This window comes from Melanotaenia boesemani, chromosome 19 (genome assembly GCF_017639745.1).
Source record: "Melanotaenia boesemani isolate fMelBoe1 chromosome 19, fMelBoe1.pri, whole genome shotgun sequence".
Lineage (NCBI taxonomy): Eukaryota > Metazoa > Chordata > Actinopteri > Atheriniformes > Melanotaeniidae > Melanotaenia > Melanotaenia boesemani.
The window spans coordinates 9,669,497-9,697,158 of NC_055700.1; the positions used below are offsets into that span (position 1 = coordinate 9,669,497).

The 27,662-nt window shown below is 37.5% G+C and overlaps 3 protein-coding genes across 4 annotated transcripts in view; all 3 read left to right on the forward strand.

Moving 5' to 3' along the window:
• Nucleotides 1-541: 541 nt before the first annotated feature.
• Nucleotides 542-3,742, forward strand: ptcd2 (pentatricopeptide repeat domain 2). Its single transcript, XM_041969675.1, has 10 exons — nt 542-692; nt 1,377-1,469; nt 1,543-1,672; nt 1,853-1,970; nt 2,081-2,159; nt 2,239-2,330; nt 2,447-2,560; nt 2,657-2,731; nt 2,816-2,929; nt 3,202-3,742. Exons 1-10 carry the CDS (start codon nt 557-559, stop codon nt 3,421-3,423), a joined length of 1,173 nt encoding a protein of 390 aa, XP_041825609.1. The 5' UTR covers nt 542-556; the 3' UTR covers nt 3,424-3,742.
• Nucleotides 3,743-4,431: 689 nt separating this feature from the next.
• cacfd1 (calcium channel flower domain containing 1) lies at nt 4,432-11,869 on the forward strand. Its single transcript, XM_041969676.1, has 5 exons — nt 4,432-5,010; nt 7,868-7,940; nt 8,484-8,609; nt 8,795-8,902; nt 9,251-11,869. Exons 1-5 carry the CDS (start codon nt 4,902-4,904, stop codon nt 9,339-9,341), a joined length of 507 nt encoding a protein of 168 aa, XP_041825610.1. The 5' UTR covers nt 4,432-4,901; the 3' UTR covers nt 9,342-11,869.
• A 4,262-nt stretch (nt 11,870-16,131) lies between these two features.
• si:dkey-34e4.1 (carboxyl-terminal PDZ ligand of neuronal nitric oxide synthase protein) overlaps nt 16,132-27,662 on the forward strand; it is a 53,323-nt gene continuing 41,792 nt past the window's right edge. Inside the window, exons 1-2 of one of the 2 annotated variants that reach the window (XM_041969673.1) lie at nt 16,132-16,665; nt 17,995-18,066. In XM_041969673.1, the coding sequence (XP_041825607.1) occupies nt 16,561-16,665; nt 17,995-18,066 (177 nt within the window). In that variant the 5' untranslated portion in view covers nt 16,132-16,560. Of the gene's footprint in view, nt 16,666-17,994; nt 18,067-19,169; nt 19,613-27,662 lie in introns of those variants that run through there. The other variant, XM_041969674.1, reaches the window with a different exon arrangement.

Here is a 27,662-nt window from a genome sequence, read left to right on the forward strand (position 1 = left end):
TTTTATTTTATTTTATTTTATTTTGAGTTTAAGGTTAAAAGGTTTTTTGTTAACCACACAGCTTTAGATTCCTGACAGTCTTTTAAGTCTTTGTCAGTAATCTACTATTATTTTTATTATTACCACTGTATTGTATAGTGCACCAGACGTGAACTCATGTTAGGCAGTACAACAGCACCATCTGCAGGTTATATGGTGAAATGTCTGAAATGACTGTTAAGGGGAAAAGGGGGGGAACAGAAATGTTAAATTCTTTTTAAAATACAATTTATGGCACTTAAAATATAAATATGACTAGAAAACGTCAAAGTATGAAAGATCGCAATTGAAATTACGACAAGTTGCTTCAACGGCAACATGTGCAGCGCCATGTTGGAAGGTACCAACTACAATCTGCGAAAAAACAAAAAGGTAACACAAATTGCTAGATATGTCAACCAGCTCAAATTGATATAATGATTTTTATAAAGTGTATTCTGAAATTAATTAAAGTCTTCTTGCTGGCATTTCTGAACTCTAAACTAAATGTAAAAACACACCCTATGTTTTGCTCACCATGGTACAGTCAGTGGGCGACATGGCGCTGTTGGGGAGACTGGCTGGTAAATGTTGTCGGTCGCTGCTATACGATCCCTCTAAAAGAGTATTGTGTGGTGTTTTACAGTCAGGTTGGATTGACAGTTGCGTTGGAGGTAAGAGAAACAAAACCCTACAGTAAGTTTATAGACAGGGTAAAGCTAGCACCTTGTAAAGCAACCACAAAACAATTCTCGTGTGAGCAAAAGTAGCGTGCTGTTGTTCGCAGATCCATCAGTACAGTACTTATGTGAATAAATATTAGTAATTTAAAATACTACTTGTTACAGTTTTTCGATGAGAACATTTTTAAGTATGTGCATAAATACTTTTAGGTGTGCAAGACTAACATTAAACGTAAATAACAGTAAAAAATGACCCATTTGTTGCTGCTTATTATTTCTAGTAAGCAGTAACCTAAAAAGAGGCTTTTACTACTTTTAAGATAGGCTGTGCCCCATGGCCCCTTCCTGGATTTCTCTGGACCAGTCATGGTTATCAGTTTTTGGGCGAGAAATTACCCATTTTTGTATGATTTAATCTTTTTTTGTAACACCTAATGCCACTTCGGGGTAGGCCATATGATAACCTCATCTATTTATACACTGCCAGTCAAAAATTTGGACTCACGTTCTCATTTGATTTAATAGGAAATTAAATTGGACAGTACCAACATAAATAACAAACAAACTTGTCCATTAATGTTTGTCCTGTTGCTGATATTAGATTATTAGTAGAATGGATTAATATTTTATGAGTAGGGGGTCTAATTTTTTAAAAAATTATGTTTTTCTCTTCAGCTAAGAGGCATTTATTGTCAGAAGATGTTATCAAATTGCAAGACTTCCAACAAAGAAAGCTGGCAGTCTCTCACCTTGTTACTGGATCAGAAGGTAAAGGAGTTTTGTCATTTACAACCATACTATGTTTAAAGAAAAAAAAAAAAACATTTTCTTAATTATACAGGAAATTATATCGAGTTGTTCAAAGAGAAGATGCAAAGAAACGAGTTGATTCTGCGAGATGAGCTGAAGCTTCTTCTTCACCTGTGCCACTCTGCAGATGACATGTTGATAGCTAGAGAAGCCATCTATAGGTATGCCACATGTAAAACTGGCAGTTTCAATCTCATAAACAAACTGTGGAAAGCCTTGTATTTTTCCCACTCTGTATTTTCTTTTTTCTATTTCCATATAGTATAAAAATTAGCTTGACTATGACCACTTGCAAAACACCTGATGTGTATATATTATATCTCTTGATCTACACTTACAAGGTATCACAGAGAAAACCGCAACATGTTACATGGAGACTTCAAGTTTGGCCCTCTCTTAATGAGACTGTGCTATGAGCTTGGTCTGGAGGGAATGGCTGTTGCAACAATAACAGATGAGGTAAATAATACAGAAATTGTTGACTGTTGATAAAATGTAAATTCTGATAACAATGAAGAAATACTTTGACAGCTTGCACCAATAATGTTTCCTCTCACTTCTTTTTGCAGAATATGAATGGATTTTTCATCGACACAACTTCTTATAACATCACTATTGACATGTTATTTATTAAAGGCTCATATGAAAGTAAGTGATTGTTAAACCTTTCACTTTCCCTGCAGTTATTTTTACATGTATATAATATTCTAAACTCAGATTATTACAGGTGCTATGGAAGTACTAAGAGTCATGAGGAACCGACGTGTACCATTCAACAAAGACACAATAACGCTGGAAATTGCTACCTGCTATAAACTGGTAATGTTAAGAATATTTTATCCACAGATTGATTTTAATATAACATTGCAGTATCAAGGCTTGAATTTGGAGTTAATGTGTTTTGGTTGTTTCTGTGTTTTGTTTATGTTGAACAGAACACTGCAGAGTCCTACAGGATCTGCTCTGCTGTGATCGAAGAGCAACAATCCAAAGGGCACGTCATCCCCAGGCATGCATACTGCTTTGCTGTAGCATTAGCACTACGACGGGTGAGCTGTATCTTTTTTTCTTTTTTTTTTTTTAACTCTCTACAGTCATTATGCAGAAAATGTTAAAATATCTGTTGTCTTCTTTTTTCCCCCCAGAATGACCTAGAAAAGGCTAAATCTTTGTATTCACAAATTATAAGCACTGAAAACAAATTGTGCCAAAATTTTAAGGTAAAGATGGGATATGTAATTGCTTTACAATATTCCATGCTGCTATTGTTCAGTGATACATATTTTTTTTTTACTGTGCTTTAGGTTCTCGTTTTAGCAATGTCAGGACAAGTTGCTGATGCCATTTCCATCCTCTCAGCAGCCATGTTGCCTAAAAGCCCGTATTTTGTGAAAAGGCCTGAGTTTTCACAGGAAGTGGTAGGTGAAACACAGATGGTGTTTAGATGAAATACTTTCATTGCACGTAGTTTGCTTAGGATGCAGTAATACATTTCTACAGTGAATGTTATTGTTTACCTCCAAGTTCACATTACACATTTGTTCTATTATCAAAACTATAGAAAATTAATTTTATAATAAAAAAAAGGATTCTTGATTTCTTATTATGAACCACAATTAATTTTTAAACTAGATTGCAAGACTAAATTGAAGAAACAGGTGACTCAGTAGCCTCTTGTGACTTTTTTCAGGTGGATTTGCTCTGTTTACGGTGTGAAGGGCAACCACACAAGACAAAAGTGGAACAAATAGTAACTCAGCTAGAACAAGCTGGTCAGGTGACTCCGCGAACCCTCGATGACATGCTGTGCCGTGCACCAATGGGGAAAAGAAAATCGATGCAGTTGGAGGAGAAGAGGAGGATCAGTCAACGGACTCTGAAGCCTCTACAGTCCACTCTTTTGTCAGAGTGAAGCCTTAGGTGCTCACTTACAATTGATTTTGACACTAGTGACGAACTGATATGCAATTTTAGGAATGTTGTACCTCAAAATTATGAGCTAGTATTATTCTTACAGATGCTACAATGTGAAGAGGAAAATATGGGAAAATTTATTTTCTACTGCAACATCAACATGTAGAGAGCTTTCACCATCTCATTGTCAAGCATAAATGAATGACAGAAACAGAATAACTTATATATAGATAGTGAATAGTGTTTTGTATGTTTGTATAGGTACAAATAAATTATTAAAGGTGGATAAGATAATTTAATAATAAAATATTTGGAAAAATGAAAAGTACTGTGAGTTTTTCAGTCCAACTTCTCAAGTTGGATTTTCTTGACCTTGGTTTATGTAATGGATTTGAAACTGTATGAGCTGCAGGGTTTTGTTTATAATGCTTTTAAGCCACACAGCTCAGATTTTGGAACAATCCTTTTAAAGACCATGTCTGCTAAGAGGTTCTCAAAATCCTGCTAGACCTTCCTATCATCTTTAAAAATCGTTATTCATTGACATATTTGTTTAATAACGTTTAATAATTAAATTATTTGTATTTTCTTGTCACACACACAAATAATTAAAAAGAAAATTACATGCCAATCCTGCTACTTGAATATTAGCTTGCCTAGTTCTTGATGAACCCAGAAATTGCAACTACAAAACTGTTTTGCCACACGAGTCAGTTTGGGTGCTCTCATACTTCCATAACACTAATAAGTGCTATTAAACTACCTGGAGCAGTACATTGTGATAGTCAAAATTTCAACTGTATTGTAATTAGGGCATATTATTACTTCATCATAAAAGGTGATTGCTTTAAAAATATATTTAAAAAAATTACTAATTTATAATTTACCAGTGCAACAAGCAAAATGTACAGTGAAATATTCATTACAACAAATATGCAGATCGGAACACTCCCCGCATGTAAACAAAAAATGACGCACATTAAATCCCTCCCACAATGCACCGCTTACACTGGTAGAGCTCCTTCGGGGAAGAGCAACAGAGCAGCTAATTTAACCCTCAAAATTTGTGTTTATAATCGTACATTGGTTGTTAAAAGTAGTATTTGGTATAACTTTTATTCATTTTTGAAAAATCAGTTAAAGTTATGGATACATGCGTCGCCTAGTGGCTGCTGGTGGCGATGCTTTTTAGCATCAGCTAGCCGGTTAGCTGTTACTGACTGACGGGGAAAGCTGCTGTTAACATCTTACGGCTGGCCCCATCACGATCACCTAGGTGAAAGACATTTCTTAATAAGTCATATAGTTTAAGTTATATTTTGTCAACTGAACGCAACTGCAGTATCATAGTAAGCTAGTTAGCAGTTAGTTTGTCGCCACTAGCGAACTTAACCTAGATATTATTGGGTGGTCTCAGGCTGACATCTGTGAGAACTGGCTGTGGGTAGCTTTAGCAGACTTAGCTAGTACAACACAATGAACGCCGAAGAGACTGCAGCGCCCACCAAAACCGCTCCGGAGGATGATGGCATGACCTGGTGGTACAGATGGCTCTGCAAAATAGCTGGTATTCTGGGAGGAATATGTGAGTAGTTTTAAAAGTCAATAAATTGTACTTTCACAAACACAAAATCGTACCATCACATCTGGTAAAAATGACTGCTGTTTGAGCTTCGCTGTGTGCCAGTTTGCAGTATTTTGTTTGTCTTATTTTTCTCACTCTGCTGTTAAACAAAAGCCTTGTCATTGTCCTCTCCCTGCAGCAGTCTCTGGTGGGCACCGCCTGTTTTATGACTTTTTTTTTTCCTTCTTCTTGGTTGTCATTCCTAATTTTGCAGATATGAACACAAAGATTCAGATGTGTTTGTTCAATATTCCCCTCATGAGTTCAGTATGAGAAAGGGGTGATTTTTAATGACTGGCTTTGCAGTTCTGTAGCAGCATTGCAGCCCTTCATTCCCCCCTTTTTTTCTATCCATGTACTTCTCAGTGACACCAGAGTCCCTGTATCACATTAACTACTGCATATTCAATGGGTCCTGTATTATTGAGAAGGCTGGATGATGTAAAGGGGCAGGATACACTGCATGGTTCTTTCCAGTGTTTGGTCCAAGGGCTTGTTTGGTCCATCAGTTCACAGGGCGCCTTTCTTGTCACTCCGGAGACTTCATATGATAGAGGTTTGTGTAGCGTTAACTCCTAAATACAAAAGATCATGGGTAGCACCAGCGATGAAGGAAGTACACCGAGCCTTTAAATAAAGAAGATGATATCAAGGCTCATAAATTGCCATGAATAGTAAAAGTTATGCATTCATTGTGTAACTAAGCATTACTTAAAAGTATGTAAGTTTAGTGGGGATATTTCAAGTAAATAATAGTAAGTATAAGAACTCAGAACAAAAAAATGACATAGTTAGCATTATGCTATATATTAGTAAACATAACTATAGGTGTATGTATGTAAGCAGTATTTTACATTTGCAGCAGGTTGTGTTAAATGTTGATCAGATCTGCAACTACTTTTTCCTGTACTTGCTCAGTCTGATGGGTATTTTTACAGTGAACTACAAGATTATATCAATTGCAGCCATCATGATTATCAAGAGCCCAAAATGTGTCATTTTTATTAAATATATATTAAATGTTTAGCTGTATAGTTAAAAACAGTAGATCATGACAGTCATTAAGCTGAAACATTAAATGTTACAGCCCTTTTACATGAAAACTATAAATTCAACGTTTCTGTCACTCCACTGATCATTTCATTTGCACTTAATAAACTGCAATGAAAATATACAAATGACAGAAATATAAAGGGCAGTACATTAGTAGATATCCTAAACTTATATTCCATCACTGCTCAGCTCAGCCAGTGTTGTTTTTTCTAAATATTACACTGTCCATTTTAAATAGCACAGAATTATTAGTGATTTACTTTAAGCATTGATCTTCTTAAAAACAAACAAAACTCTATCTTTCAACAATTAACTTTTAACATACGGAGTTCCTGACCCATCGATAATAATCAGAAAGAGCACAGATGGAGAAGTGGTACATATGATTCCTCTGTACTTAAGCTGTACAATGTGCAAAATATAAATTAGTTGAATCTCCCATAGTCAAACGAGACTTCAGAGTAATCAAACAAGGCGGATGAACAGGAAAAAGCAATTATGGTTGTTTTAGGCCTCTTACTTTCCAAAAAACAGACAAAAGAAAAATGACGATGGAAAAAGTTTCTGCAAACAGCCAGTGGTGGGAATAACAGCGTTATAAATAACAGTGTTACCGTTACTGCCAAACACGTAGCGCATTAATATAACTGACGCTGTTTATTCATCAGACCACCTCTAGCCAAAGGGCCTGTTTTTTGCTTGTTTTTACTTCCTCTTCCGTCAGTCAGTTGAGTCAGCTCGCGTCTTGATAGGCTTTTGTTCTGGTACACGTGACATTATGTACCCTCCACACTACAGAATGTCTAGTCACAAATATTAAACATGTTTGTTTTTTACGATCTCTCCTTACAACGCCTTCAGAGCGGACCGGACAAAATCACTCTTAACACACCCCACACCACAGGAAAATTGGACACAATGTTGTTTGCTAACATCCGACAATCGGGCCTTTGCTGGCTTTAGATCGGGACAAAAATCAACTCGATTATCATGTAGTGTGTACCCACCTTAATTAATGAGCGGTAGTTTGAATAAAAAGCCCTCCTAATGACCTTTATTTAACTCCACTGCTTCCAGCTTCCATTATACTGTACATATACTATTATACATAATTCTTCCTTCCATGTCCTTCTATTTTATTAATTTTCATCATTTGGATTGGTTGTTGGAATACTGTGTGGCACATATTTCCTGTGTGACTTCTTTTCCCTTTGCTTTGCTGCCTAAACAATAAGGGAGGTCATCAGATTATTTTTCACATCTTCCACATGGCAATGGTGCTCTGCTAACTCAGAGGTCATGTTGACATACATGATGCAGCTGATTTTATACTATATATGTCAGCCAGTATCTCAGTGACACGTCCCATCGGCCTTGTGCATTGAGCAACACATCATGCATTATGTTGATAGAAAAAGATCTGAACTTAAAAACTTTCGAAGAGCTCATAAGCTGCCTTTTAAACACATTTTATTTTGTATATGTTTTGCAATTCATTCACTTTTCATTTGCTTGTGTTTCACACTGTTAATGTTTTTGGTTCTTATAGAGTAACTTTATCACTCACAAAGCAACATATTCATAACAATTTGGTATAACATTGAAGTCGGTGAAATGGGTCTTTAACTAGTCACGTGTCGTTGTAATATTTATTGAATATTAAATACTTACAGCTGTAATTCAGGGCTAATGTTTAGCCTATCATGCCATGACTTGCACCTGCTTTAGTGCGATAACAGACTTCTTGATTTGTCTCTGTTTACAGCTTGTGCCGTCTCAGGAGTGTGGAACTGTGTCACCGTGAACCCTTTAAACATCGCTGCTGGAGTTTGGATGGTGTAAGTCCTCTTTATTGTGGTTTATGTAGCATGACTGCATTTACTCAGAGTTCATATGTCCAGATATTTTAATCATTTTTCATATTAGAGGATCAATAAAAACAGTAAACATTCATTACAAACATTCCACATGTTCTGTTGCTGTCATATACAGAGTAGCACAGTTTCACTGCTAATGCTTCATGAAGCCACTCCTTCTGCTCAAATGTTCAAGAAGTGGAAAAAGTTTTGATGAGAACACGTAACAAATATTGACTTGACAACAATAAAATATTTTTTGCCGATGTTACTAGACGAGCTTCAGAGTTCACACCCCAACAAATCAGCCATATTTCTATCAGGCAGATGCATTAATTAGTCGAAGTTAGTCGAGTTAGTCGAAGCCCTAATGTCAGCAACCTGCTCAGTGGAGAAGTGTTTTTGTGACAACATAATGGTTCTTTATTTGCTTAGTTGGTTTATTTAGATTCTTGTGTTTGAGGTGGACGTGTTCAGAATGATTCACTGCTCTGCTGGGTGTGTGTCCCCTCCTCCCATCTCAAGGTTGAATGCCTTCGTGCTGTTCCTTTGTGAGGTGCCATTCTGTTGCCAGTTCATAGAGTTTGCTAATGCAGTCGCAGCCCGTGCAGACAAACTCAAACCCTGGCAGAAAGCCTTCTTCTACTGTGGGTGAGAACAGTTATGCATTGTACGCAGTTCATATTGGGGAAGGCTGTGCTTCAGTAAATGAAAAATGGAATTGTGATTAACATTGCATGAAAGAATGGATCTACTGTTATGAATGTGGCTCTTTAGACCTCATGCACTAAATGATTTTTTTTTCCTCCTTTGTTATGTTGGTTGTATTTTTTCAGGATGGCACTGTTTCCTGTGTTTTTGAGTTTCTCCATTACAACATTATTTGGAAATGCCATCGCCTTTGCCACAGGAGTTCTGTATGGCCTTGCATCCTTGGGCAAAAAGTAAGTTGTCCTGCATAAGTTAATATCATGTAAAACAGTACCAACAATGTAGTAACTCATGTCTCTTGATATTTCAATCACATTATATCACATTAAACAGGCTCTCACATTAAATGCAGTGTGCAGTTAACATCGTTTTTATTTAATGCCTAACAATCCTAATGAGCCTCCTTATTCATGCACATTAACTTGATGAAGAGAGACGAGTGATAACCTTGCTGCTGCTTCCTCTTCTCCTAACGCAGCTGCTTGTTCTTTATTTGTTTGTATCCACCTCTCCCCGGGCATAACCTTCCTATTACTCCCACCTTTCCTTCGCATCCTATTTTCCCTTTCTTCCTCTCTTAGGGGAGATGCCGTGACTTACGCCAGACTGCAGCATCAGAAGCAGGGAGACGAAGAGAGAATGACAGGAACAGCAAATGGAGCTCCAGAGTGAAGCATCTGCCTTGTCACCCTCCTCTTTTTCTGGTTTCCCTCAGTTCTTACACTTGGAATTTTCACCTTATTTTTTTATCCATCCTACATCTCCCTCTTTTCTCTTTCCCAACTCTACATAACAGTTGCAATATTTATTTTTTGCTTATTCTGGTGCATTGTTGTATTTCTTACCTAATTGTATCCAAGCAGCCTAATGTTGGCTTCATTATTTGTCACATGGTGTGTAAATGGGATTTATCATTATAACTTGAAACCCTTAATGTAGGTTTTAATGTTTTAACCCTTTTGTTTGGTTGTATGTGTTTCTGTTTGTTACTGGTGTCAGTTTTAAACCCTTTTTTTGGGCTGAAATGTAATATCTTTGTTGCCCCAAAAGCCTTTCAGAAAATTTGAGCAGAATTGATTGTGATTGTTAAATTTACAGAATTGACCTCAGGTTATTCACTCAGACTTGGAGGTTACAGTTCAGAGTTGTGTGACAAAGGAAGATCAGTGCATGATAAGCCAGATGATACACAGATGAGCTGCCATGCATTTTTGTGTTTTATCCTGCTTTTGTCAGCATTTCCCACTTAATTTTTTAATGGCAATCCAACCACAGTGGGTGGAATGAAGCGTTGATACAGCAAGGAGGAAAATCCCCAGTATACACTCAGCAGGAGCAGGCAGTCGTAATTACTCATTATTACCTACTTATGACAGTACTCCAAGTTAAAGAGTTGCAGTTTTCACAATGCCTACAGTAGCTAATATCTGATTGGAGGGCTTACATGTTTAGGTTTTGCATAGTCAGGCCACACATTGCTGCATAGTGGTCTGCCTGCACAGTCTTTATGGTGCACAAGAAATAACACTTGGGCTTGTTTGTAGCTTTTTAAACTGATGCAGGATGCACCCATGTAAAATAATGATGGGGGGGAACTGGTGGGCAGACATGCATGAATGTTTCTGTTAGGCAGTAGAAATTATAAGCAGTTTGATTATTTAGCATTTTAGCTATTCATTAAAAGAAAGAGTCAGACCTGCCTTAAAGCTTGATCCAAATCTTCATCATTCTGTAGCAAAGAAGGATTTAAAAACAGTAAAACACAGAAGTAGAAAGAGAGTGGAACTCAATAAGCTACCAATCTACTGGCTTAGAAACTGCAAACATCCAGACTGTAAATGTTAATGTTTCATCAGCGTCTATAAGGAATAAAGGGGTTGTGTGTTTGTTTTGTTTTATTATTCACTTTTAATAGTTTTGTGCATTTTATGTAAGAAAACTTACTTAGTCTTAATTTATTCCACTACACCACAGATGTGTAAATAGCCTCAAGTGTCTCCTTAAAATTTTCATTCTGTGTTACATAATGTTTTACTTTAATTTCCCCGTTTTGAGTTCATTTCTTGTATTAGGCTGATGTAAGGAAGAATCTTTTCCTTTAGTTGTCCTACTTTAATTTCATGGGCTTTGATCAAAAATCTATAAAAGGCTTAAGATTCTCATCTGAGATGTATTAACACAAGTAAGCCAAACTTTGACTGAGTAAGGGGGGAAGAGTGATTCTGGTGTTACAGTAAACACTTTGCACATACAACCCTGACCTGCACCTTCAGGACGTTTGTTAACAGAGGCTGAAGGGATGTTTTTAACACGAGGGAATGTAACTGGTGTACCCAAAGATGAGAACCTGTTATCTTTATTTATGTTTTAGCGATTATATTCTGCAATTTGCATTTGGTTTACACTTATTTGATGCATCTTGTTTCAAATATTTGGTAGCATTCAGCGCATGGCTCAATTCGTTTAAAAGTTACTTCATGGTCAAGTGATCGGCTGCCAGGTTGTAGCAGCAGATTTTGTGAGGAGGAGCTGGAAAAATCTGCTGATGGTTCTGTTGATCACAACTAGCTCGCTCTACCAAAACTAGTCTACAGGTTAGTGAGGGGAAGAGTCTTGATTCAGGGATTTGGTCTGTATCCCACACATTCACCAGAGCCATGCTTTACCTTTGTCATTATATTGAGGTGGTTAGTGGTCAATGATTGTAAAATTTGTGTTTTGTTGCCTTGCCTTTGAAGTGTTCAGTAAAATGAATGCGTTGAAATACCTGCCCACACATGTCTCTTACAGCTGTTTCTGTATTATGTCCTTGACCAACTGGTTTGTGATCCAGCGGTTTAAATTTCCACCAGCTCTCAGGAAGCATGCATAACTAGCATGAAAATTACTTGAGCCCATTAAAAAACTTTTGTGATGAATATTTACCATGCACAACCAGCAAGAGATAATATATCCACACCAGTGATATGCTACAGTCTTACACTACAGTTGGTACCCTACTTTGATGTCCACAGCCATCCATTTAAAAGCCCACTTTTATTCCAATCCAGTCACAAAAATCCAATTTCATGAATTAATTTATTTTTTATCTGCAGGTATGAATGTATGCTTTGCTGTAAGGGATACGTGTGCATTGTGTGTTGTGATGTGAATCCTGATCCGGTTTTGAAGTAGTGAATTAAACAAAGTTGCTAATAAGACTGTGGTGTCAGTTTCTTTATGCTTACCTGCACTTCTTGTGACGTTTCATTATGAATATGGTTTTAAGAACTTGTGCATGAGTTATCTTGAATGTGTTCAATTTTTTTGCAGGAAAAAAAGCAATCCTAAAGTCCTAAAATACCCATAATTCTTTTTTATAGGTGTTAGTTAGCTAATAATGTCACTATACTAAAGACATGCTGTGCATGGGTACTATATAAATGTCTGCTAAAATAAACATGTCATAGATTACTTGTAATTTGTTATTTCTTATTGAATATCATTTAGGACTATTACAAATAATTTACCTGGCTCTTGACCTTGTTGAATTGAAGCCATCTCCCAGTACATGGAAATACATGAAGGACAAAGGTTTGGACCTCAAGTCAGGCCTGCATCCTTTTACAAAACAGGCATCAAAGGGTATTTTGTTTGTTTTTCTGCCATCTAAGACAACAGCAATAATCAAATATCTTGGAAATAAAAATGTTACAACTTAGAAAGCCATAAATATTGTTAGCTTGTAAGCATTTAGCCACCAGCAGCCTGTCGGCCATAACTACACAGTCTACAAGCTACAAGTTTTGATCTGGCTATGGGATATCATTAAAAGTAAGTCATTTAAATTGCATTGTATGATGATATTATAAAAAGCAACAGAAATGCAAAGTGTATTGTGGTGTGAAAAGATAAAGCCTGTCTGGTAGCTTTAAGGTTTCATCAGAGGAGAAGTACATGAAATCTTGAAACATAAAGCAGTCACATCAGTGGAATTCATAAAATATTTAGCTTTTTGTTCTAAGTGATGCTATAAAAAGAAAGAATATGGACAGAATTGATTTCATTCATTATAACACGTTACCTTTGACATCTTAAAAGCCCCTCCAGTCAAGCTTAGAGTCATAAGAATATCTGCCTTTGGGTAATAAATTAGTCTTGTATGGTTTTCTTTTTAGACCATTGTAGACATACATTCTGAAAAAACAAAAGTCCTAATCTAAAAAGAATCCTGGAAATATACAAGAGAAATCTGTAAATAACTTCATTATATTTCAATTTTAGCTTTATGTATTAATATTTTCAACCTATATTTACTTTTTTAAGTTCCAAAACAGTTTGTTGAGCATGTTTGTATGTTTTCTTTTAATGTAATAAATAGTAAATTATTTTAATTCAGATTTGAGGATTTTTTTCCCCCCCCAAATATGTGGATAAAGTTGAAAAAGTGAAAAAATAATTATCAGATCATGTAGGTAAGGCTGTGCCGGAAAAAAAGTTACCAAACATGGGTATGGTAAACATTTTTTTTTTATAAAGGCAAAATCAAACGAAAAAAACATCCAAAATGGGCTCAGACCTCTAAAGGTTAATATTCCTGATAACATGAGGTGGATTTTATTGACAAAATCAAACAGGGACACCTGTGACGTGACAATAACCTCTTGTTCAGCATGTTTTCTCACCTTTTGCTTTGTTGAGATTCTATGAAGGATTTGTCTATATTAGTCACTCTGCAGAAACAGTACCATTCACAAGTTCATTTCCCAGACTTGCTGACATATATGTGCACCCCTACAGATAGACTCCCAGCACTTGCTTCTGAATATCTCTGGTACTATTTTTTCTTATGCCATCAGCCGCTAGTTTTAAAGATTCAGTACTTTCTTTACTGCACACTGTAGAAGAGTGGTGTCCACATGTTTCATGTGAGGACATCAGACCACTGACTTAGCGCAACAAGGGGTCATGTCTGGGAAGTGTCTGAAATAACAGCAGGAGAAATTAAATAGAGAGATAGGGGACCATGTGATTTTACTGCAGTGCAGATAAATGTGACATGACACTAATACAGCTAGAAATCTCTTGATAGGCTTCGCTAACAGAGGCAGTCATTTATGTTTTTGTCTTGTAGATAAGTGGATTGAGTTTACGCAACAGAAGTAACCATCCATTTATTATTGAATGTACTATAAATAGATTGATATTTACAAAAGAAAAAAAAATGAAAACCATAAAATGTTTCAGATATTCAATAATTTGTTTCCTGACAGAAATGAACTATTCATGGAACAGCTAATAAAGCTTTCATTTATTCTTTTTGCACTTAACAAAGAGATAAGGCCTAATATGTCACCTCAGGAGTTTTAAATAATGGGAGGTAGCATTATGTAACAGTTTATAAAGAATTTTTCTTTTTGTTTAAAGTCTACAAACTAAGCTGATGAGTTGTAGCATTATTTTTACAGTAAAAACGGAAGCAAAACATCTCAACAGGATGTTTTTAGGTAAAAGCTGTTCTCACTGCTGGATAATACCCATTTAATTAAGTTGATTATGATGCCAATGAATCTTTTGTCTCTTAACATCAGTTTTAATGTCTAACCAGATTAGTTATGGCACCTGGCTCCCATTTTCTGACATTTGCTTAATTTTCAAGTCTTAGTTAATAATGTCGTGTGTTAAATACAAGATAACTAAGTCAATACAAAAACATTTGCTTTACATGTTATCATACAACACATATGGAAGCAGGAATTGGGATTATGACATGAATGGGGTGTTTTTTAACTGCAGTAACTTATATAACCAACAGAGGGCGCCAAAACACAATTTCAGTCCCACGCTTAGTATTTAATTATGTAAGAAATTAGTTGTACTGCCAGCACAAAGGAAGGATGAATTCAATCATTAATGCTTTAAAAACTTAACAAGTGATGCTCCACATACTTTCAGGCTATTATTAGTTTGTACAAAGCCAACATGACAGGCTTCGTACCAGAAGTATCATGGGAATATATTCTCCATCATTTTCACTTCAGATCTTCACCAACAACTACTTTTACTGCCTAGAATGAGATGACATTGTGAAGTCATTAAAACAGTCTGTTAAACTGGTAATAATAGCTTTTAAGTAACTACTTTCCTCTACTCTTGTTTAGTTCTTGTGGGAAAACTTCAACGATGATGAAAACTATCCTTTAAAGGTTTGTTTAATCTTTTTCATTTGATCAGGAATCTAGCCAGAGGCTCAGGGCCTAAAGTAGAGTGAGGTAAGAAGTGAAAAAGACACACACGTGTACTGACAATAAAAGGCAGTAATAACTGTGTTATATTAATACACTTAAAAGCAAAATAAACTTGATCATCTATCCATTGTAGTAGTCTAATCTATTGCATTACTTTGCATGAAAAATCCTCTGAAAGGCCAACAAAGTAGCTACAGGTGTCAATGCAAACTGCAATGTTTTGTCTATAGTTGAACAAAGCTTTGAGCCACCTCATTTCTTTATATACTGTCAAAATCAGCCTGCAAGTGCACTGATTGATTGCAACATTGCAGTTTATTGCAAAATTACAATTCTGATAGGCTTGAAAGTCAATATTTGATATGGTCACGTTTATTTTTCAATACAGCCTGAACTCTCTTCGACAGACTGTCTTGTAATTTCTTTACTGCTTCTTGAAGGATGTTTTCAAACACTTCTTTGAATGTAGGCTGCCTTTTGTCCTATTCTCTGTCTTGATGATCCCGCACTGCTTCAGTAATGAGTCTGGGCTCCAGGGAGGATTTTTTCAACTGAATGGTCAGTTTTTTAAATGTCTCAAGGACACACTGGATGCTGACATATGCCAGTTTTCAGGTCATAATTCTAAAGAAATCACATTATTGGTGCAAAAATACTACTTTATATATTCGGACTGTGATATATTTGGCTATTTATCTGCTACATGAAGACACAACTTTGATTCATCTCTTGAATTGGTATTTTTCTGCTTTGATTAATACGACCTAACAAAAAATTCTCTCTCTAAAAAATGTTCAGGTCTAAGGACTGGACTAAAAATAGCCTAAGCAAAGAAACAGCAAATAAAAGCTTTGAAGCTTAGAGAGCTTTGCTGGATATCACTTTAATAGATTACAAAAAAATCTGTCAATTTGGAAACAAAATATAAAGAAATGAAGGACGATTCAAGACTTTCGCACAGTAGCCTACTGGATACCTCCTCCACCTAAACGCGGCACGTGCACCACAAAGATAAACATTTATTTATTAATCTGATCGTTTTTTATCTGTAGATGTTTTATCCTGGTAATAAACTCAGCCTCAGCTCCAGTAATGTGTGTTTCCATCTCCTGAGGGGAGGACTAACTTCTTTGCTGGCTGTGCTCCAGCTCGGGGTTGCATCATGCTTGGGAACTTCGCTCCAATGAGGGACTTGCTTTGTGCTTTGTGAGGTGGGGGGGCAAACCGTTGCAGCGTTGCCACCAACAGGACGGGATTGGGATTCAGAAATACCCTCAGCGAGCAGGCTGCATCACCTGCGGAAAGAGGAACAGCCCCGATCCCCCCTCTTGACTGGAAAAGCAGACATCCAACGTGTTTGCGTTTTCTGTTTAGTTTTTTTCTCTTAGTTTTTTTTTTTTTTTTTAAAGATAGGCATATGTGGTGGAGAAACCCAAAGTGTCTCCCTGTGTTTTGTCTCAGAGAAAGAGTCGCGCAGTTGTGTCCTTCTTGAGGACGGGACGTTTGGAGCTCAGAGCCACAACAATGCACCGCGTTCCCACCGGGAAGTGTCTCTTGGAGCCGCGTTGTGCTCACACATGGGGATTGTAGCGTTTCGACATTTATCCGTTTAGTTACCGAGCAGTGTTTTACTGTCGTGGAGGGGTCGTCGGTTGGAGCCCGGGATGCCCGCCAGGAACAGGTACAATCTGGTGGACGATGTGGCGGACTCAAGGGTGCCGCTGCACAACGAGGAGGCTTATCAGCATGGGATATATTTCCAAGCCAAGGTGAGATCAGAAGAGATCTCTCATTATTTTTACCAAACACTCTTTGCATTTGATATGTGTTGGAGTGGCAGGTGCACTGAATATAGCTGGGATCGGTCATAAAATATGAAAGCATGGCAGCTTGTCCTGTTTTAACTGTACATGTTTGTTTAAGTTTATTACAGAAGTGCTAAAATAACTTAGATGCACTTCACAGCTAATTGCGTGACACAATCATACAAGCAGATGTTTGTCAAATAAATCTGGGGTTTCCCAAGTCCACAACTTCCTTAAGGAAACTGGACAAGATTCATTATTGTGGAAATGATTGTTTTCATTATCTCTTGAGCTGTAGATGATTTAACACCATGTTAAAATCTAAGGAAATAGAATAGAAACAATTTCTAGTTTTGAGAGAAATAGATCCCAGTACATTCAGTACAGTGACTGAAAACAGCATCAGTTCGGGTTATAGATGCTAAAAAGATCAGATGTTTGACTTTTTGCTTGTAAAGTCTACAGATGGACTTAACCCACATAAATCTGCAACCTTATGCAGAAAAGGTTAAAAGGTGGGAGTGTTACTGCTCCAAAGTTCAACCACAAAGCTGCTTTTTTCATTTTATTTGGCCTACTTGTTAACATCTGTTTGTTCTCGCTATGACACAGTCTTGTTATAAAGTCACATCCTATACACAAGGAAACCATTACACATAAAGCAGCAAGTGGAAATTGTGTAATATTTGCTACTACTAAATGCACTATGAAACGATGAATGGAGACAAAGAGAGGAAGTGGATAAGTCACTGAATTTAGATACAGAACAACAAAGACTAAACCATATCCTTACCTTGTACCAACTTGGTTCTACAGATTTTACGCTCTCAGACCATTTAGTGTAATTATAATAACAGCAACATCAAAGGCACTGTGTTCCCCAGAGCCTTTCATGAATTCAAATATATGCAAGCCACAAAGAGCCTCTTAATAAGGCATGGCTGTGTCATCTATATCGTACATTAAACAGTTTTGTCTGAAATAGAAACACAGAGGTTGCTGCATTGCAACAGAGAAGCTGGTTTGCAGTGAATTAATGAAATTGATCTGTATGGAAGAAAATTTAGCTTCAGGTTCTGATCTTCTCAAGACAAGATCAGGATGCATTGTAGATGGGGTGTGTTTCATTCAAGGTTGCCTCGGTGATCCCCAGGCCTCAATTTGGGAACTCCTGTTTATCTTGTGGCAAGTGAAGTGATTGCATGCATGATATCACTAAAAAAATTGACATTATGGAATATTAAACGATTTGCTTTATTTATTTCTTTTATTTTTTTGTGACTTGTGCTGCAGTACGTGGGGAGTCTTGACGTGCCCAGACCCAACAGTCGGATGGAAATCGTGGCAGCTATGAGGAGGATCAGGGTAAAATAAGTATAAAAATGAATTTTTTAAAGTAATTTCTAACAAAAGCATTATAAAAGTACAGCTACATCTTTAACCTGTACTGACCGAGCACAGCCTTTTAAGACATTAGCGCCAACATCCCCCATGAGGGTCCATGGAGGACAGAAACCACCTTTACAACAACACAGTAACCACACACAATAAAAAGGGTGTGCTGCTGTCAGGCTGAATTTGTTTTGAGAGTGCACTGATGCACGCGTTGGCAGCTGGACAACAGATCACAATGTGTGATGGAGGGAAGCAATGCAGGGAGGAATTTTTGTAAGAAGGAAAAACCAGCAAGAAGGAGGTGGATTATGTGGCTTTCTTGATAGTTAGGTTTGTTTATGTTGTGTATATGTGCCTTTTATTAAATTCAGCCTGTGGCTTATTGCTGTTGCATTCAGTTTATATCTACAATTATTAAGTATCCACAGGTGCAGCAGTGGAAAGCAGCCCTTATTAAGACATCATATAATGAATTAATAAGTAAATACTGGAGATGTTTTTTATTTGCTAACTTTCAGTCTTCTTTCTCTTTTACAAATTTTCTATTCACACAATCATATTACAGAAATAATTAGCCCTTTATCCCTCAAAGCTGTAACAGAGGTGACTCAGACCGCTGGGTGGTTTCTGTAATCTAAGTGTGACTCACTAGACCAACGTGGTTCAGACATGGCCGAGCTCTTAGCCCTGGCTGAGTGAATTTGAAGGGCAGAAATATTGAAGTTTGTCTTTTGAGCTACTAAAAAAAAGTATAACCTGCATCTAAGCTCCAACATCTTTCTCTCTTGGTGCCTGTTAAGTAAAATACTGGGTTTTTTAAGGTGACTTGTGTGTTAAAATTAGAGTAGGTAAAGCCTGTTGTTTAGGTGGTGCCTTTTAATTCCTGCAGTTCCCAAACTAGCAAATCAGTGAGGTTGTAACTTAAACATGAAAACCACAGTGATACGCTGCAGGCTGGCACAGAGCATTAAACCAGAGCAAGTACAGGCAGGCGAGGGAAATCTTACCAGAAAAAGATTATCTTTGAGAAAATATTACATATAGAACATATAGTAATGTGTGTATATCAGTATCTTTTTAGTATAAGACTATTTTAAGATAATTTTAAGATGAATGGGTTATTGTTATCAAGCTCCAAATATGAAGGTTTTGTGTAGAATTGTCTTGCTTTTTGTCTTCATTGATGAATATAATGAAAAACAAGTGTGTTTATGATGAAAAAAACATTTTCTTTATTAACTTGTGTTAAAAGTGATGAGATGTTTACAGACTGGAGATATTACTCTGACCTGTGGATGACTTTAGCTTAGTTTGAACTGTCATGTCCTCTTTGCAGTCTGAGCTTTTAAGCCAAGGAATTCTGCCTGACCTTTACTGAGCAGCATTCACCTTTAGTACAAATGACAGTCAGATGATAAAAGCAAATTAAAGGCATTCAGCTGTGCTTCCTGGTGGTTGTAGCTGCCGACCATGTTGTTGTGATGTTCCACTTCCAGTCTGCTTGAGGAACTAACAGGTCACTACTTGTTTGTTTATGCATCTTTACTTTTTTTGTCTTGTTTTTTAAATGCAAATTGTGTTGACAGTGAGATGGGATTTTTATTGGTGAGTTTTATCTGTGCTGCTGGATTTTGATGTCATTGAGAGTCAGGCTTGCTGCTTGGCTCTGCTTCCAGTTTTAAAGTGTTTGTTGGCTGCAGCTTAATATTTTATAGCACGATATGAGAGTGGTATGGATCCTCTCCTCTAGCTGACTCTCAGCAATGCAACAGTGAAGCTTATTCCCCAACATTACATCAGTTTACTAATATAAAACAAGAAAATATCATTACTGTGAGTCAAATGGCATTAAAAACACAAAAACACAAGCTTGAGTCCTGGAGCTGCAACAGTTTTTTTTTACTGATGTTTTGTTGTCTCAGTCAGTTTTACTTCTGCTGTTTAGCCTGATGCCTGGTTTCGTCTGTACCGATAAGTGATCAGCTGGAAATATTCTCCTTCCCTCTTTTTTTCAGTAGCCAGATTGTTTTTTAGATTGTCTCAGTTTTAGATTTACAGAATTTCCTTATTGTTATGACTCTTCAATGCTTTTGATTTTTGCCTCTCTTTGGATTTTGTTATTTTGCTCAATGCCTGCACCCCATCCTGTCTCTGTTTGACATGCTGAGTACCTCCAAATTTTTGACCCCTTATCAAAAATTAAAGTTTGCATTTTGTAGCTTCTTCTTTACTTGGTACTTTATAAAGTAATATTTAATGCCTAAAGGTACTTAAGGATAAATCCAAACCATTTGCAGCCCAAATATTTGTCGTTGTACAGACTGAGCGCTCCAACTCTGCATGCTCCTTATTAATTTCCATTCAGAATAGAGACAAACCAGACAGAGAAGACAAAGAAGATGAGCAATATGGATGCTTTTTCACTTTTATCCACATTTCTATGTACTATAGACCAGTTACATGTCTGCTCACACATGGTAAGCTTTGGCACAGCTGACCTAAAAGGTATGAAAAAGGTATGGATAAAAAATTTTCAATGCTAAAAAGATGGTTTACTCCTTTCTGAACTGTATTGCCATGGTAACTGCTTCAAACCTAACCTGCTGTAGAGCAGGTGGTATTCAAATAAGAGTTCAACACATGTAAAAGTAACACCTACAATCAACTCTCCTGCAAGTGGAAAAAAAAAAGAAAAAGGAGCTTTTCTCTCCAGTTTGGATTAAAGTGTGGAAACTTGTACTTGGTAGTGAAATTTGCAATTAATGTCTGCTTGTGCTTCTTATAGTCTGAACAAAAAAGCTTTCTCTGCTGATTTCTCATCGTAAAACTTTGGTTTCAGGCTGTTTTAATTAAAGTGCTTCACAATATGTCTGTGGTCTTTAATTTTTGATTACATCCAGGTTATGACGCGCTTGAAAAACATTAAATTGTTAAAAATTACTGGGAAGCTGAAAAGCTTTTATTCAAGTTAATTTTATTTATTTGATGTCACCTTTTGTAGCTTGGGTTTTGTAAAGAATTATCTTAGAAGTTAGGCTTATGACCAGTTTACAGACATGTCTTTGTGTTTGATCTTTACATGCTTGGATGCAGCAGGAAATTTAAGAAATAGTCTCTGAAGTAGTCTCACATGTCTCATGGAAACAGGCTCATATCCAGAGTCATAAAGCCTGAGTTAATTTATAAAAAGTAGTAATCCAGCATTGTAACACCACTCAGTGTGATCTCAAGTGTCAGGGTAGTGGAACCAAGTAACACTGGTTGACCAGTAGTGTACGCTGAGCTTAGTTCTCTGCACGGACCTCTAGTGAAATGGTTGTAGTTCTCACTAAAAGACATTTCAGAAAATTTTATCAAGTCAACAAGTGTCATTTCAGCAGCCATCTCTCTTTAAAGGTTATCTGTAACAATAGATATAATTGCCTATCTAAGGGGAAACCAATGGATTGCACTGAATCTTTGATTCAGTCCCCCATCCTGAGCATGCACAAGGTGGAGGGCGACAGTGGAAAGAAAAAATTCCCTTTTAACAGGAAGGAAAAACCTCCGACAGATCCCGGCTCAGGGAGGGTTGGAGGTGGAGAGGACAAGAAGAAGGGATCAGCAGGCCCCACACCTTTTAGCCAGGGAGACCTGAGAGAGAGAGAAGAAAAATACAAGTTTATGCCACCAATTCGTTCATAAATGTATAGGTGCAGAGAGACAAAAAGGGAAGAAAGTGCACAGTGCATCATGGGATGTCCCCAAGCAGTATGAGCATGTGGCAGCATAACTAAGGAACAAACTACTCCTCACTGTAAGATTTGTCAAAAGAAGGTTTTAAGCCTAATCTTAAACATAGAGAGGGTGTCACTGGTTCCATAAGAGGAGCCTGATAGCCAAAGACTCTGCCTCCCGTTCTATTCATAGAGACTAAGAAAAACAAGTAAACCTGCAGTCTGAGAGTGAAGTGCTCTGTTGGGAAAATATGGAACTTTGAGAGCTTTGATATACAATGGAGATGGGTCATGGAGAGATTTCTATGAGACACGTGTTCTTTTACATGTAAAAAACACTGATGCGAGCAAAATAGCTAAGCTGAACACTCTGAAGAGGCTTTGACTTGGTCTGAGATAAGAATCATGAGTAGAAATAAGCACACAAAGCCAAGTGCATTTGGTTGTTTCTTGGAAGCAGAAAAAAGTTAAATTAATAGTAAAATTTGTCTTCCTCCTGTCCTGATCTCTGCAGCTCCTGTTGACCTGCAATGATAGATCTACTGAGTCAGAGAAAGTAGTTTTGAATATTTATTTATTTATTCCATCTGTTTTGTGTCTAATTTAATGAAATACTGTATTTTATCACATGAAGATACAGAAATAAAAACAGCATGATATCAGTACTGGTACCGGTACCAGTCACACTGCTCTGTGAATAATCATCATCAACAAAAAACAGCATGTCGATCTCCGTGTTGTTTTACTTATGGATTCACATTTCCATCTGTAGTTCCATCTGTGTCTTTTTTTCTTCTTTCAGAAGCTGCACAGTCTGGCTTTAAAGCCTCTTATTGAAGTGCAAGTCCACCCTTTTGTTTGTGCATTTGCTGCAAAGGAAACCTGTCCTCTACTTCAGCCCCACACTGAGCGAATGTAAACATATGAGCATTTAAGAGCATGCCAGCACGTTTAAGCTTGTTTGCTAAGCCAGATGTAATTAACTTTATAGATGAACACTGACTAGCCTTTCTGACTCTACCCTCTTCTCTTTTTCCACACAAGTAAAGGCCCTGCTTTTCATTTAAAAGAACAGCGCTTTAGCTGAGGGACTGAGCAGAGACTCCACAGAGTCGAGCGTGATTAAAGGGAGTGAGCAATGAACTGATTGCAGTGGCAGAAAGACTTGGGAGGAAGTCCTGTAATGGAGAAGGGTTGTAGCGGCTGGCAGAGCCATAGTGGTTTCATCTCCCTCGGATAATCTCTTTAGTCTCAGTCGACGTGAGAAAACCGCAGTAAACGTGAGACGAGAGAGGGAGAGCAAACACTTTACCACAGTAAAGGGAGTTGGGCGAGTTCAGTGAAGTCTTTACAAACTTACACACCTGCCATTCCCACAGCGAGAAAGTGAAAAGACACAATTTTGTGTCCTGTGGATCTTTTCAGAGTTGTTTTTTTTGTGGAAGGTTTTTCCCCAATTTGGCTGGCTGGTCCTACTGGGCTGGTTTGTAAGAATGTATTTCATTCAGTTTGACTGGTGGCTCAGAAAGTGAGTAAGCGTGTTCACAGACATGTTTGTGTGTGTGTGTATCTGAGCTGCAGTGCTCCATTATTAGTGAGACCTCTTGCATCCTAATGACCTCCACAATCGATTAACGAGGCTGAATCACAAAGGCTGGTGTTGCTTCATCCACATGGAAAGATTCAGTGCCTTCCACGGCTCACTGCCTCAGAAAAGGGAGTGTGTACGCTGGAATTTCCTTGGGAAGCAAACATGTACTATTTACAGAAGGCTTCTGTCTCTCCACAAAAAGAAACAAGTTTAAGGCTATTCTCCTCCCCATCCCATCTCTTCCCTCTCTTTTACTTCCTTATTTCTGTCTCCCCCTCCCTCCCCCACTGCTGTTTTCTTTTCATCCCTGCACTCTCCCTCTACCAAAATAGAGTGTCTCAATTTAGCCCATCTCTGGCTATCTACTCAGTGCTGACAGGAATAGATTTTAGGCTGAGGGCAGGCTATGCATGCTTCCCTTTGAATTTTGATCAGCTCTAATGGGATTTTAAGCCTTCCTCACATGTTGGTCAGGATGCAGCTTCCTTCCACAGACTGCCAAGAGTCAGATTTCCACAGCTTTTTTTTTCTGCAATCTCATAAGGAGACCTCTGTCTTCTGTGCAAGAGAGAAGGAAATCTGATGAGGTTTATTTTTTCTTTCCTATTTGGTCAAGCCCATTGACATGTCAGCATTGCGACATGGAGCAGATGTTTGACTGTGGAGATGGTTGTCATGAGGAGACAGTCGCTATGGGCCTGTCAGAGATTGCAGCAGAATTTTGTTTTTCTCTATTTGTCCTAAACCTATAGGTAGAAAAAGTGTCTTACATGCAATGAAGGTTACTTATTGATAAATAAAAAAAATATTGTCATTCATTGCGCCTTCCAGTTCCCATCAGGGCCTGGGGATTTTGACAATTACTCATGAGAACAGCCACATTCATCTTTCAGGTTTCCACACAGACATTTTCCTGTTTAGGGCCTATCCTATCTGGTTCATTCTGGATATGCTGTCAGCCTTTCAGTAGATCACAGGCTTAACAACGACAGACAGTAAGTAATGCACATTCATACCTTCTGCAAATTTAGAACCACAGTGTAATGTGACATGCTTATCTTTTGAATTGTGAAATAAAACCAGAGAAAACATGAGTAGTTACAGGGATAACATACAAACTCCACACAGAAAGGAACAAAGTGCCAAATAACCAAACACAATTAAGCTTAATTGCTGCACCACAGTTACAAAAACATGCATCTTCATTACGACCCATCTCACTGAAGTGTGTTCTTGTCAACTAATTTCTAGTTCATGAAATGTGGAAAGAAATTTGGACTGATTGGCTCATCTAAAAGTGGAAACATTTCACAACAGTCAAAAGGTTAGTTTCCTGTGTCTGTTATCAAATCTTGACACTGATTTGCAGAGTGTAGTTAACAGCAGTGACCAGCTGCAGCTTAAGGTCCTGTACCTGTTCTGAACTGTGCATTGCTCTGGTTAAATGCCTTTTTAAAGCATAGACCCAAATATTCTGCTATCAGATATTCTTTTAAATGTGCCAGTATTTACTTCTGACACCCTTCTTTTTTATAGTATTTAAAGTCACACTTTAGATCAATCCAGCTAGAACCATTCAAAAAGACCACTGTATTTTCTTTTTAAATAAAACTATCTAGTTAATGTTTGACAGTCAGGTGTGCTGCACCACGAAAGCCAAATATTGCTCCTGCTTCTCTGCTCTGACTCTGGACATTCAGTAGCAGAGTGCAGCAAAAAACCCATGAGTGAGATTAATCACTGTTAATTACAACCAAATGTCTGGAGCCCATAAAGTAGTATTTGATGCTTTTATATAAAGTATTTAAAGTCCTATATGAATATCATTTGATTTGGTTTGACTACAACACAATACAGCCAAACCTTACTGGTTTAAATAGATGTTATGTGTTGCATTCTTTAGTTGGATTTGTTGCTTTCTATGTCCCTGGTTTCAGAAGTTATTTATTTCCTGGTTTGTCTTGCTTCCTGTTTCATTATGAGGAGCTTGTTCCTTAGTTCCTTCACATTAGTTTGCTTTCTGTTCACCCGGTCCCTGTTAGCTGATTACACCACCTGCTCCTTGATTGTCATTAGTTCCCTCAGTAAAAATACCCCTTGGTTTCTGCTGTTCTTTGCCAGAACCTTTGTTCCAATGTTTTGTATTGTCTTTCTAGTCCCAGTTTTTCCTTGTGTTCTCCATTTACCTGTTTTTTCCATTTACCCACCACTGCATCATCAGTAAAATATTAGCATGCATTTCTTGCGCCAGTTTTTAACAACAGCACTTGTGGATCACCGTTAATATTTTGATTGACCCTCTTCACATGGAGTTTTTGTTCTTCTTTAGTTCTTCACTGTTAAAATTTGGCAGCTTTAAAAATGTTTACCCTGAACATCGCTGAAGACAAAAAACACTCTTAAGATTAGTTAAAAACATGTATGTTTATGCATTACTGTTACCACATAAGATTACAACACAGAAAATGATCAAAAACAACCATGCATTACTTTACTGGAATCAGGATCCAGCAGTTTTATAACAAGGACATTTATTTTTGCCTGACTGTCATACATCCCACATGCACTAAAAAACCGGGTAAGAAATGAGAGTTGGGGGTGGGCTTGGAGGGGTTGCAGATCTATAACAAAGTGGGAGCAGTTGGATGGTACATGTGTGTATGTGGGGTATAGTGTATTTAAGAAGACATGAACCATAATAGGAGGCTTTGTTTTCACTTTGTATTCATGGCAGCTTAATGGCAGCTGCAATGTAGTGGGTGACCTAAATGTGTATTGGATTAGACGTGATCTGGGCTTTGAAAAGGTGCTGTTTCTTTGTTTGTCCAAACACAGAGACTAAAAGGGTCCCATCCTTCTTCATTTGTAACTTCACATTCTGTGATCGGTGTCATCTGCTGCAGAAAGACTTGCCAACACCAGATAGTTATTCAGCACTGATGTGTAGGATGGATGGAAATACTGCAGGGACAGTTAGTCTTTGTTTGCATGGATGGGCAGACAGGTGATAAGTGGTCCCAGTCTTCACAACCAGCATCATGTCTCTCGTGTACACAAACGCAGGCTTCTGCTTTCATCTCCTAACCTCAGGCCATGTCATGTCTTTCACCCCCACTATTAGTCAAGTCATACAGACAGCGATGCCCTCCCATTCACCCAAAACACCCCCCCTTTAAATGCAACAGACCTCTCTAAAGCCATGAACTCAATCCGTCTGCAGGGCCTAGAGGCACATTTTCTACACTGACATTTCGTGACTCTTACATTCAGCACGCAAAGTTTGGATTGTGTGCTTTTGGGATTTACATCACCAGTGTTTACTTCAGTAAAGGGTGTCAGAGATGATTTGTCTGGAAAAAATGTTCAGATGACTGACACTGATTAGTTTTTTTTTTTTAACGAGGTTAACTCAGCGAGGAAAGTGTTATTTTAAATCCAAACTTATAGTTATGTCACAGTGTAAAAGCCTTGTGAGCAGACAGTCCCAATAGTCCAAACAGTCCCGTAACCTGTTAGTTACTGCAGTTACAACCTGCTGCAAAATTTGCTGAATCTTATCTCCAGTACAAACACAAGCAAGGTCAACAAACAGGGAACTAAACTCATGCATGTGTGCCTTTTATTGGATGGATTTTGCATGTGTGTTTGAGGGTGTGTGCCTGCTCTAAGTCTGCTATGGAAAAAACCCAAAACAAAAACAAATGAAAAGAAAAAAAATCCAGAAAATCACTATACATGGCCTTGAAATAGTTATAACAAATAAAAGTCAGCTCTAGAGGTGCTCAAGTTGTTGCTGATAAGAGTTCACATTGATAGGATTGAATTATCTACACAGTTAAAGAAAAAGTTCTTCTGAAATTTCATATGATCATTCATTTCTTCTCTACAAATAGTAAAAATCCTGCTTTTGTCCTTTAACTTTATGTTAGATGGCACATTCAAAATTTCACTCTTTGGCCAAATACTTTGTTGTATATGCAGCTTAAGCTGTATTTTGTGTTTATGGATGTTAAAAATAGCTAAATATTCGTGTGTTTGGACTAAATCGCCCCTGTGCTAAAGCCTCACGTGGTTGCTTTAATGGTTATAGAATCTTGTTTTAGTTGATTCTGCGCCTTTATTGTCATGAAAGCTGAAATGTTTCTCATTATCTCACTCTGTGTGAGGTCAGTACTTCACATGCTCTTTTGCATATTTTTTCTTGGTGTATCTTAATGTGGTCAAAGTAATTTTTCTGGTTTGTAAATCTATAACTTCAG